A 13,578-nucleotide genomic window follows, 5' to 3' on the forward strand; every position below is an offset into this window, starting at 1 on the left:
GTGCTGCATGCATCTATTTGCTCAGATAAAACATTCAACATCAGAATATATACACTATATTACCAAAAGTATTGGGACACCCCTCCAAATCATTGGATTCAGGTGTTCCGTGACATTTCCTTGCTACTAAATATTCCACGGTCACCTGTTAGTAGAATTATAACAAAGAGGAAGCAACTGGGAACAACAGAAACTCAGCCAGGAAGTGGTAGGCCATGTAAAATGACAGAGCGGGGTCAGTGCATGCTGAAGCGCTTTGCGCAGAAGTCGCCAACTGTCTGCAGAGTCAATAGCTACAGACCTCCAAACTTTGTGTGGCCTTCAGATTGGCACAACAACAGTGCGTAGAGAGCTTCATGGAATGGGTTTCCATGGCCGAGCAAGGAGGAATCAATAGTGAAAGCGCGTTTCGCTCATTCTGGCCAGCGATTGGTTACCAAATTGCTCTTGGAAAGGTACGGCACCGCTGATTGCCCTAATCACCCTATTCTTAACTTTGCCATTTTGGATTATTTAATTTGGATTGCTGTACATAAAACAAACATAAGACCTACCCCGAATATAAGACCTAGTGTGTTTTTTTGAGCCAAAAAACATATAAGACAGTGTCTTATTTTCGGGGAAACACGGTATATATATCTAAAAATTAATTACACACACATACAAATACAGTATAATGTTTGTATTATTTGTATGGGGTCACTTGTATAATGCTGAATATTTTTATATAGTCTTACAATATATGCACTCATTCACATAGCATAAGCTAAAAAAAATGCTTCTTGAAGCTTAAATTGCTTTTATTTGGGTTAGGGTTTCAAGAATTAAAAATGTCTTCTTGCTTCTCTTTCTTTGAAATGTTAGGAGGGGCTGTGAGGGGGGCGGGGTTCTGAGGTGGCTTGTCCATTGTTATGTTAATCGACCTTATCAGCAATCCTCAGATTTCAGCCCTAAGTCTTTCATTTAGGACAGATCTCTAAGATCCCTTTCTATGAGAAAGAAACGGGATTCAGCCATCTTGCCTGCTGTAACAAAACATCTATAAAGGTAGGGCATTTTTTTTCCAAGTAATTTTTCAGTATGCTGTGTGAATAGAAACACAACAAACAGAGGGATGTTTTCAAATTAGACTGCAAAAATTGAAATACTTTAAAGATGATGAAGGTACCGTCATGTTCTCAATGTATTTCTTGATATATATAGTATGTTCCAACTTGTGAGCATTTGCAGCAGTGTGGCTTGACATTTGCAAATGTACTCAAAATACTAGAAATTCACTGCTCAGTGAAAATGGATACTCCAGCCACTCAAGGAGCTGAATATATAGCAGCAATATATTTGGAGAAGTTTTGACTAGCCAGGAAATGGAGAGGTATTGCGTTGCTGGGAATTGGAGCTTCAAAAGGATTGAAGTATATTATACAGTATATATGGCCCCTTAATAATCTAATATGGGCTCCCTGGAAGGCATTTAGTTAACCCCTATAGGAGCTTTGGAGATATGATATAGGAATTAATAAGATGGTGAAACACATATTTATATTTTCTTTAACATTTGTATTTAGTGTATGGTAGAACACATTTCCTGCCCTAGTCCTTAGGACCCTTGTTTGTATTTTTGAAAGAAATGCCAGCTAAGGTAATACAAAGGGAATAAGATGTTTTTATACCTTTTTGTACCTGTGTGAGGTGTTTTGTGGTGTTAGTGGTCTGCATATAGGGTAAGGTTGGTCTTGTAGATTATACCTATATACTAGTTTTCAGAGTGGCAGAAATTAGTGGATTGTGTGCTGAGCACTTCTACTGTATTCATCATTCCCCTGTGGTCACACCAAAGCTAGGCAGTGAGGAGAGAAGGTTGTCTTCTTTTTGACTGGCCCCTTGTTGTCGTGTGCGTACCATACAGTGACTATCCATACAACATTTTTTTATTGCATATGAAATTATGCAATAAAACTTTGTCAAAACTGGAGCAGACAAAATTTGGAGCAGATTTGCACTGCAGCCAATCAGCTTCTCTCTTTCATTTTCAAATCTTACCTGGGCAACCTGAGAGATGCTGATTGGTTGCCATGGGCAACTGCTCCAGATTCTGTTTGCTCCAGTTTTGATAAATTCCCCCCAATTTGTATTGCTTTTCATGATATGTTTGTTCTCATAAAAGGTTGACTATACTCCCCTGAAGAAGCTATTGTGAAATGCGTTGGGATCAAGCTACATGCCTTTGGATATTGTACAGTAGATATGGAATGCTTACATGCAAATGTACATATGAAATTATATTACAACCTGTCATGCGCCGTCCTTGGGAAGGGTACGGTGGATCTCAGCTGCGGTCTAACTGTTGGTTTAGGCGGTTGTCAGGCTTAATCCCAGGCGGCTCTCTCAATCAAAGGCGGAGAGTTAGGGATGTAGACATCATGGACCGCTAAATTAAACAACAAAATAATAGGAGGCGGAGTTGCAACAGGAAACTTAAGATATATTCCCACGGTAAGGCAATCACCACAAGTATTTGAAATGTAACGGGTTAAGGCAGTCTCTAGGTTAAAGCAGTATAGGCAATTCAATTCAACAGGTCAAGTATATGTATAGAATTAGTGAGAGTTTATACTGAGAGGCTCCACTAGGTGGCAACGTAGGGAATCCAATACAAGGCCACAGTAGACTTTAAGCAAGTACTTGCGGTTGGTTTGTGATGGTGTAGCTCGGTTGAAGAGAAGTCCAGAGAAGGCTGGCTGCTGGAGGAAGAGTTGGTGTCCGGTTCACGTGGTCCCAAGGTACGTGGAGAGGTTCCTGGGGTGTTTGGGCAATGATCCCAATAATCGAACACCCTAGAGCGTTCACTGTAGGTTTAAATAGCCCGAGGCCGTGACGTCACGCGGCCGCAGGGCGTTTCCGCGTTCCAGCGTGGAACGCATCATACTTCCTGTTATGGGGGAGGAAGCCTGCGGCGGTCACCCCGGCCGATGTGTTCCAGCGTGGAACGCAGCCGGCGAGTGCCGCGGACCGGAGGAACATCACACAACCACTAAGGAGAACATATCAGAATTTAAATAGGTTGATTTTAGATTGTTTGTATATAATACATTGTGATTTGTATCATCAAACACTATGTGCTTCATGTAAACCCCATAGTTCTGGGTTTGGATTCACTTAAGGAGCTCATACAGGTGCAAGCTGTCTGTATAAAAGGCTTGTTACAAGTCTCCATTGCTTATAATGAGCAAATTATTGGTGGCCACAAACCTTCCCACAGGTAGCTATCCTAATAAAATGGACAGAAGATACTGTATTGGTTAATGCAGCTCTAGAAAAATATATATTTTTGTTGTTCTCCACGATATGGATGACTGGTACCTGCTTTGATCATCCATGTGGGTCACATTTGGTTGTCACTATGAATGGTTAAATCCATTGCAGATCAAGTTGCCAACTTTTTAGAACAGGAATAGTGTATGAGTGTATGAGCAGAAATCTAATTTGTTAAAAGACAAGAGCTTTTCTCACAGCAAGAAAATTGCATGTAAGGACCTTATGATTAATAAAACGTATCGTATAGCAGTGCAGTCTGTCCAGGGACACGACAGCCTTGCTCCATCCTTACCAAAATCTGACCACACAATATTGTGCATGTTATAGGTTGAGCAGAAGACTTGTGATGGAAAATAATGGCAGTTCCTGTCAACATCCTGGGGCATGCAGAGCATACCGATTCTCTGTTAGGTTCCTTCTGTACTCTGGCACATAATTGGCTCTGTGTTTGCACATTTATGAGGCTGGAATTCGTTTTGATGACTGTGGGCAAGCCACACAACAAAAAGATAAGGGTTAAGTAATGAGTACACTTACCCTTACATTTTATTGCTGTTTAAAAAAAGAACCTCTGGGCATTTTTTAAAACAGCAATACAAAAAGGAACCCTGTCACGTTCCTAAAATAAAAAAGCAGCCCAGGCTGCAATAATCAGATTTAACCTCTTTGCCACAAGATGCCCTCAGCCTTCTTGGTTGAACACTGCTAAGAGTCCCTTACCAGGAAGACTGGGGATTTTACAAGTAATGCAGGTCATCACCACGGCCCTGTTCCTTAACTGTGTAATGATGCAGGGACCAGTGCTGACATCATCAAGTCTGCATTGCTCTTTGCATTACCGTGGACAGCCCCCAGCCAGGAGACATGGCCAGCCTAAATACCTTGGTAAAAGGTAAGTATCCATGTAAAGAAAGAGCAGGGGGCTGAGTCAGGAGTTGGGCTTTAAAGTAGTTTTTAACCTTTTAAAATTTGCAGATTTCAAAAGGTCCTTACACAAGGGGAAAAATTCTGTCCCCGTCTCCCAATTGTTCTCCTGTTCTGTTACCATCAGGAAGCCTACCCTGAGAAATGACATGTTGCAGCTGGTGGAGTACATGCATGTAGAAAGAAAGTGGCTGCAAAAGGCTGCAGGAGATCAGCAATGTGAAGATGCAACAAAGGATGAAAAACAGGTTAAAACCGTATTTTATTTAAAAATAATAGCAATCGTTTATGATACACAGTGCTTTAGCCAGCTAAATGTCATTCAGTTAGGGTTTACATATACTTTAATTTATGTAGGACATTTGCACTGAAAAGAAATACAAAACAACACTTTGCTGTTCAAATGATAATACAGTTAATAAGGGAAGTCATAATAATTATGGATACATCTTGATAAGTACTTTCTGCCCATTTATCATTCAAACGTCTGCTGTTATAAGATCCAAGGAGGTCGTCATACATATCATCTGTGCCCTTTTAGAATGTGTGACAAGTATAAAATTGAAGCTTGAACATTAGATTAAAAATACTATTTACTTAAAATGTATCTAAACCCAAGAACAGATATTTAATATATTGCAGCTTGCCAGTCCTTAGATGTGGTTGCTGCATTAGTTTTTTTTTAAATGGTTTTATTTATCTATATTTCAACCTGGTGCTCCTGCCACTAACACACTTCATGTCCTCAGGTATGAAGGGGCAGCATTGTCACCTAGAACAGGAATGGTGTTAAGACTGCAGAGCACCTACTACAGACCAAAATGTGAAAAAAAATTGTTCATTGTTTATTTGGCACATGTGAAGATGTTTTGGAAGACTTACTTTATTCGCATGTGAAGCACGACGCAAACTTGGGAATATATCTTAGAATCAAAACGTGAAGACGTCCGAATTGTTTGCTCATTTCTATATTTTTATTAAGAATGCGCACATTAGCAATGACTTTTTTATCAGGCTGGTAATGGTTGAAACACTTTTACAAAAATGTCCTCATTTTGCAAACATTAATTTCTTACATGCACACACAATACTTCAAATATAAAACACTACTCATTAAGGGCAGTGCAAAACATTTGCTGTCATTTATTTCTCAGTATTCAGGAGCTAATTCATCTTTTAAAAAGAAAAAATGGAAAGCATATGATCTTCGCTGCTTATCCAAATGAAAATGGCGGTAACATTCTGTAAAGTATATTAGAAAACTTAAAGTGACTCTAAACTCAGGAGTTGAATCTTAAAAATGCATCAAGTACCTTTACTATTAACAAAAAATTATCTTTATTGTGTATTACTCAGCTATAGACCCTCAAATCATCTCTGAATTCATGCTGACACTGTCCTTCCTTCTGGAGGGGGGCTACTTTTCTTCCCCATGGTCGGTGTGTGTGGTGTAAAGTAGCCACCACTCCAAGCTCCCTCCAGTGATGGACTACAATCTCATGTTTAGTTTACTAATTTGTATTGAGATTATAGTCCATCACAGAAGTGAAGTTGGAGTGGTGGCTTCTTTAACACACACAGCGGGACCATGAGGAACAAAAGTAGCCACCCTCCAGAAGGAAGGACAATATCAGCACCAATTCAGAGATGATTTGAGGATCTACAGCTGAGGGACACACAAATAAGACACATTGTCGTTATTAGTAAAGGTAATTTAATTAATTTTTAAGATTTAACTCCTTAGTTTGTCACTTTTAAAATGGAAGCAGAGCAGAGGTTTGTGATCTATCACATTTTCCTGTACTCAACTTTTCATAAGTCAGCTCCACTTAAGTACTGCAGATCTACCCTCAACTGACTTAATCAACTGTTTTTTATTAATACATCAAGCTTGCTCAGTCCAAATTATACTATTACTAAAAATTACTTTTTATCTAGAATGTATTTTTATTTTGTACAAGACCCTAACTGTAAATCATATTTAAAATGTTTAAACAAGTTTTAATTACATTTTAAATAAACAATATTACTAGTACAAAAAAATAGATGTGATTCTATACAACTGTTTAAGACACATGCAGGGAGAATATTATTTAATTTTCTTCATGCTCAACACTGGAAATTATTATTAAAAATTGTCATTTGATGATTAAGAAAAAATATCTGGGTCAATATACTGTAAGTAACTCTTATTACTATCAAAACTTTAGTTCACTTAACTGAAATTACTGAATCAAGTAAATGTTAGAGCTTTGTGCAGGTGTTAAAAGCAATTTATTAAAATATGTAATATTATACGGCCTGTGGAGTCTGTTAGGGATAGTTTGAAAGTACTTGTTCAACCTGTGGGCTACCAGATGGACTACCTGCTTAAAGTTCATTATGTCATGCAGACTTATAACAATACCTACACTATATTGCCAAACGTATTGGGACGCCTGCCTTTACACGCACATGAACTTTAATGGCATCCCAGTCTTAGCCCTTAGGGTTCAATATTGGATTGGCCCACCCTTTGCAGCTATAACTGCTTCAACTCTTCTGGGAAGGCTGTCCACAAGGTTTAGGAGTGTGTCTATGGGAATGTTTGACCATTCTACCTGTAGCGCATGTGTGAGGTCAGGGACTCATGTTGGACGAAAAGGCCTGGCTCGCAGTTGACCGTGGAATATTTAGTAATAAGGAAATTTCACGGATGGACTTATTGCACAGGTGGCAACCAATCACGGTACCACGCTTGAATTCACTGAGCTCCTGAGAGCGACCCATTCTTTCAGAAATGTTTGTAGAAGCAGTCTGCATGCCTAGGTGCATGATTTTATACACCTTAATCCAATGATTTGGAGGGTGCTCCGACACATTTGGCAATATAGTGTATATCTATTCATATGTTTCAAGGAGCACATATGAACTTTGTCAAATTTAAGCCATATTGAAATGGCTCTTCTCTTACTGTTACTATGTTCCTGTAGCAAATACACTGCTGTGCCAGCACTTTGGAGGCTGGAACATACATTTTTCAGCAGGTAGCCTAAATCCGGTCATACTTTTTTTTTCCCCCCAAAATGCAGGCTTGACATTGTTGATTGAGAAATCTCCTGCTGTCTCCAATGTATTCTGATAGCGACTGCTGTCCATTATCAGAATACAAAAACAGAGTCAGCAGCTCATTGGCTGCCTGCTCTGTTGGTACGAAGATTTCCTTACTGGCTCCTTCGGTCACCTGATTAAGGGATGACGACCATAAGAGTGCCAACTGCGGCACCCACTGGGCAAATTTCGGCCAGTTCATCAAGAACCACCTAAAATTTGCAAAGTGTACCCTAAGAGTCCATCGACACTGCTGCATGTTACAAGTCCATCTTTACTAAACAGGACTAAGGATAGATAGAATTCTCATAAATTCCGTATTACAAAAAATAGATGCTGATAAAATGTGAAATTGTCAGGTACACTTTAAGCTTTAGTAACAAATTATTTCAGATACTACAAGGCATTGTATACCAAAAGAGAAGAAAATTTTAAATTATATGCAATGACAAAAGTAAGCAACAAAAGTACAACAAATAAGAATTTTCCATGATTCTCCAATTATTTCAGTTTGTAAAATTAATACTCTAATTTAAAAGGTAAACTACAGTCATAATAGTGTTAAGGACATATTTTGAAACAGTATATTTTTCAAGAAGCAGAAATAACTGTTTAAACCACTTACAAAACATTATAAAACAATTACAAAAAAATGTTTTGTAAGTGGCAATAGACAAGTGCAATTTTGAGCAAAGAAACTCTGATCAATGTTTAGCTTGTAAGCAGCTTTTTGACATATATTATCTCAATATTGGTGTAAAAAGCTACATATGACTATACGATTTTGCTTGGCATCATCAAGCACAGTGACACAGGAAACATTGAGCTTCTGAACTTCAGGCCCAGAATTAACCCAGAATAAAGGTGAAATAATTATGGTTGTATTTTATAGGTGTTAATCCACTGGTGAACTGCCATGAGTTTGAAGAAAAAAAAAAAGCGCAAAACTGGGAAGGGGCATTAAATAAGTCTAACTTTCTGACTTGTTAACTCTCAGAATAAGAAAATTGAAGTGTATTTAAAACCATTTATAAAATGTTCTATTTGTGCTAAATGCATTAGAGTTAAAATCCAACTGTCAGTGGCAGGGGAAAAATAATAACATATTTTTTATGCAATGGTGACTCCAGTTTTAAATACCAAAAAGCAACCTGCCATTAATACAACAGCTCCCTTTCTATCACAAATGCATTATACAGAACTCATAGTTAACGGGTAGAAGTTATAGACTTTTCTTTTCTTTAGTATTTAGAATTACTAAGGCAACATAACTGTAAAAAAAACTTCCAAGCAACATTGTCAGCTTAGGATTTTTAATGCTTACTATACTTTACATTTGACAAATCTCAAACGATCACTTTCAGAGCACCCGCCATAAGTGGGAGGATGCCATTTTCCTCTAGTTCTACCCTGTAAATTCATTGAAAATATGTTTCTTTGGTATATGGCATGTTACAATGGGCTTGGTCTATCAGAATTCACACCTAAGCAACTGTAGATATGATTCATAATTATTTTGTGAATTTGTGAAAACTGTACCACTGCAATAAAAAAGCACAAAAAGTATTTATATTGTACATATTCATATAAATCACTAATAAGGAGGGAGGTTTTCAAATGTTGCCTGCAATGAATCAGGTCATTTCTTGTAGTGATTGGGGGCATCTGCAAAAGCAAATTTTAGTCTGTAGGCTTCAGCCAGGAGGACGCTGATATCTTCATTCTCCCAGTGTGCGGTGGGCAAATTCTGCAATAAGATCAATAATCCCTGGAAAAAAAATGAAGAATAAATATTAAACATTTTTCCATATGTACAGGTAGCGCCTTGATGGATGAGCATAGCTGGCATGTGTGTTGATATATGCTTAATTTTTAGTTCATACATAAACCTACACATGTCACTGCATTAAAATTGAATAAGCCTTGAACGGGATCCTAAGCGAAAAACCTACTGCAGTGTAATGATCTTTTATTTTGCGAATTTATAACAGTATGGCAGAATAGATTATCCTGAAAACTCCAAGAAATAGTTTGTCCATATGCAAGAAAAATTTGTCATTGCAATGAACTGAAAATAGTCCGTCATATTTCTGGATGTAATAAATATTTGGCTTTCAAATAAAAAAACAAACTTTAAAACCATGGTAAACCTATGAAATATATAAGAATCCAAGTCTATGTAATAAAAAGCAAATGACATTACATTGCATGCAAACAATATTTGAAAATCTTAATTTTCCCTTTACATGCTAAGAGACTTTAATAAATATTAAATATCAATTTCAAAAATATTAGCTATGGATGAAGGAAAAGGCTTCTTCACACCATCTCCAGACCAGTTCTGGATGCGGTGGCGCATATGCGTTTATGCACATTTTTTATGCAGTTTGATGCATTCCGGTGCACTGTTTTAGATGTGTTTTGCTTGGGTTTAACACACACAGCCGTGTATAGAGCTGTATATTTGTGTAGCGTATATATGCGCAAAAACAGAATGTAACAGAGATGCGTCCGGGCAGCGTATTCCTGCGTATTTACGTGTATATACGCGTCTATACGCGCGTACAGCACATTAAAAATTCCATTACGAGTGATGCATTCTAGGATTGCATATAGTGCATGCATATAGGCAATATACAATTTTGCTTGCGTTGTGTGTGAATAAGGCCTTAAGGAGAATGAACATAATTTGCAAAATAAAGAAATCTTTTTTTTTCCAATACAACCTCTAGGTAGAAATCACCAATGCCAAACACGTATAAAAATCAGGACTCGTGATTTTCTCTACTTTCCTGACCAGCAATTCTTGATTTGAATCAGTGACACAAATTCCTAAAGTCAGACCTTGTAAGAGGCACCTAGAATAGGACACTACATTAGAGGACACTTTTTTAAAAATCCCTTATTTACGTAGCACTGGTTCTTTCAGCTGTGACACTTATCTAGGGACAATTCTCAATGTCTAATTGTAGAATCTCAAAATCAAATGTCCTTACCGCAGTAGTACAAATGCACACACACACTGTAAGACTAATTTGGGTGGAAACCAATTACATCACCAGTATGCCTTTTTGGATGGTAGGAGTAAACCAGATTACCCAGGGGGAAATAAGAACATAATGTACATGTTCCATGCTTTTGGTGGCGACAGAACCTCGGACCAAAACCAAAAAGCTGCTAAAATTTACATTTTACCTAAAAGTTATATTTTAGTTACAAGTGGTGCCTATATGGCATATACCTCTTGGGGACTCCTGGTGATAGATCTGAATCAAATGTTCTGGCTCTGTTATCACCAACTTGAAATGTTCACTGTTCTTACCAATCTCCGGGCAAGCCCATTGTTTCAATCTCCCTAAAATAAAACCTAAAAGCCCAACAGGGATAGAGGTACCTATTGTGGCTGATGTGGGTCTTGGCATTCTGTACAAGATGATAGCAAGATTTTCAATGCATAATAAATTAAAATAATCTTACCTTTACTTAAATGATAAAAGGTATTTTGTGAAAAATGCAGTAAAGTAACATATGACCTCAAGCTATACCAACCCCTTGTTAATAACAATGGATCCTCTACTTCTGTTTATTTGAGGTATTTTAAGCTGGTATGAGGTGAAACATTGACCCCATTACCTGTTTAATAGGAAAGGGGCATGGCTAACTTACCTGACTCTTACCAAGGAGATGCAGGACGTTTTCTTTATCTAATGCCCTCAAGCTTTCCTCCTTCTTAGGACCACCGGAAATGCTAAGAGCACTATATCTATCTTTATTTGGTGTTTAAAGTGGGATTTCTTTTTTAAAAAACCTTCATGGTACTAGGTGACCTCTTGTGGCCAATATGCTAGTCACTAGATTTCTCTTCGCAATATTATTTTGCAAATTAATTTTCTAAGCAATCTGTAGACAAACATTATTAAACATTACATAGTATAGACAAACATTTGCTTTTTTCTTCTAGTTTTACCAGTGTTCATTTTAAATCAACTGGTGTTACTTAAAAGTTCATATTTTATAATTTGTCCCATTTATAAAGACATTTATATTATAATTCTATTACAAAGCATGGTGAAGTTATTTACAAAAGCGACGGATTAGCTATTTTCCCCAATTTTTCTGTGCTTTTGTAAAATGTGTCACTAAAAAAAGTCAAAAACAAAACAAAAATGACAAATAGTTTAATATAATTAGCAGAAGAAATAAAATGAAAAATCAGCAGCAAAATAATATCTAACGGAAAAGCGGAGAAAGAACTTAATAGGGCTGATTAATGAGAGGATAGAAAGGACCACAGTTGACCACCAAAGTTGCATTAAAGTGACACTAATCCCTAAAATGTCTTCTACTAAACACATACCTACATATTAAGCATTCAACGGATCCACATACATTTTTTATTCAAAATCAATTCTTACTGTTTTTTTTCACTTTCAAAAGCCTTCCCTGCAAGCTCACATCCCTCTTCTTTTCACTCGCATTTCCAGTTTTGTGCATTCTTGAAATAACTCTGGGTGTACACACGCCTGGCATATGCCGGTTCCTCCCCTGAACTGAACACATTCCAAGCATATGGTTTTGCTTTATATATGGGCACAAACACTTCCATTCTGTGCTGTTCACCGCCGCTGGCTCCAGGTTGCAGAGCATCGATTCCCCGAAGCTCCGAGCAGGGAAGTATGTGCCCTGAGTACTGTGTTGATGTGCAGTGTGCTAGAGTCAGCGCAGGCACTGGGAGGGCAGGGAGGTCGGCTTACAGCTGTGGCTGTTTCTACGGATGTAAGGAGACTTGTCCATGGTGCCAGCTGGGAGCGTGCATGCAACAAACTCCATGGGACCCTATAAGGGGAAGGAGTCGCTTCAAAAGCAGCAACCAGGGAGGAGGCAATTTTCAGAAAAGGATTTGAAAGCACTCACAGAGTTAAAAGAAAAACAGACATGCATATATGATACGTGCTGTTTCTGCAGCACAATATGCTTTTTTTTTGTATTTGGGTTTAATATCACTAACTGACATCATAGGCAGACCAGAGGTCTCCTATGAAGAAACCTGAGAATTTACAAGTCGAAAATTACATATTAACTCTTCTTGGCACTGCAAATGCTGTACTGGTAGTGCCAATTTACACAGAAGCAGCAAGAGTTTTTATAATACTAAACAAGTCCTGGCTGTGAAAATGACAGATAGGATTTACTGATAAACAGGGAGTTGCAGGGGAGGAGGATGGGCAGGGCATATTACACATGCCCAAAATATTTAGGCATGTATGGCAAGACTAGAGTCCAAAACTGGTTAAAATAGATTTTTACACTATGTACTACTTTTCATGGCAAAGACTTGTCAGTACATCAGATTTGGTTTGTCAGCTCTCCAATTAGAGCTGACTGGTAGAGCAACGGAGGTGGAATGATCAAATAAGAAAAACTAACTGTGGATTCAAGTTTTCGATATTTATTTTCTAAATGGGTGCCTCTGCATCTACAGTAAATTCTTTTTGTGTTGTTTTTTTTTTCATCCAAAACCACCAAATCAAACGATAATCCAAGGTATCAAAGCTTGGATTATCCAACATTTGAAGCAACCACCCTGACTAAGATTTGTGTGGGTTCATCAGATGTAAGTATATTGATCTATTTGAATCATTTACTGAACATTCTTACCTTAAACTATTGCACTATACTGGACCTCTACTGGATCCTCTCCCTCATTTTCCCTTATTTACTCTCTATTTTTGTAAGAGTTACCGGCACAAGTGATGCATACCAATTATGCAGATCCGTAAATACTTAGAGGGTAATCATGACAGGCAGGCAACTAGTAAATGCAGAAAGAAGGTAGAAATGGCTGCCTCCATTTTTCTCTCATGACAGGTTTCCTTTAAAATAGGATAGTCACAAGACAGGCAGCCTAAATCCCTTTCTGCCGTGAAATATTCTATCTAAACTTTTTTTTGCTAATACCAAAGAATGTGCACTTGTTTCAAAACTGACTTAAGATTGAAAATGAAAGAGGGGAAAAAACTCCAAAACGTGAATGTGAGCTGGCAGACATGACAAGACATAAAAACATCTGTAACTTGCTCCAGGCTGTTATACTTGTAGCTTTATTTTGAACTGTAAGCATGATTAATTTACATTGATTTATGTGTTACAGTGATCAGATGTCACATTCTATTCACTTTTTGTTTACATCCATCTGTAAACTAGAAAATTCACCAGGTGAAAAGTAATGGCATTATATAACTACATTAT

General features: G+C 37.7%; 1 protein-coding gene across 2 annotated transcripts in view; it reads right to left on the minus strand.

The window, feature by feature from the left end:
• Positions 1–8,429: 8,429 nt before the first annotated feature.
• The window catches only part of TBC1D22A (TBC1 domain family member 22A), a 436,851-nt gene continuing 431,702 nt past the window's right edge, over positions 8,430–13,578 (minus strand). For both annotated transcript variants that reach the window (XM_018553897.1, XM_018553896.1), the window contains one exon: positions 8,430–9,097. In XM_018553897.1, the coding sequence (XP_018409399.1) occupies positions 8,969–9,097 (129 nt within the window). In that variant the 3' untranslated portion in view covers positions 8,430–8,968. The remainder of the gene's footprint in view (positions 9,098–13,578) is intronic.

This window comes from Nanorana parkeri, unplaced genomic scaffold, assembly GCF_000935625.1.
Source record: "Nanorana parkeri isolate BGI_ZX_2015 unplaced genomic scaffold, ASM93562v1 scaffold133, whole genome shotgun sequence".
In the NCBI taxonomy this organism is placed as follows: Eukaryota; Metazoa; Chordata; class Amphibia; order Anura; family Dicroglossidae; genus Nanorana; species Nanorana parkeri.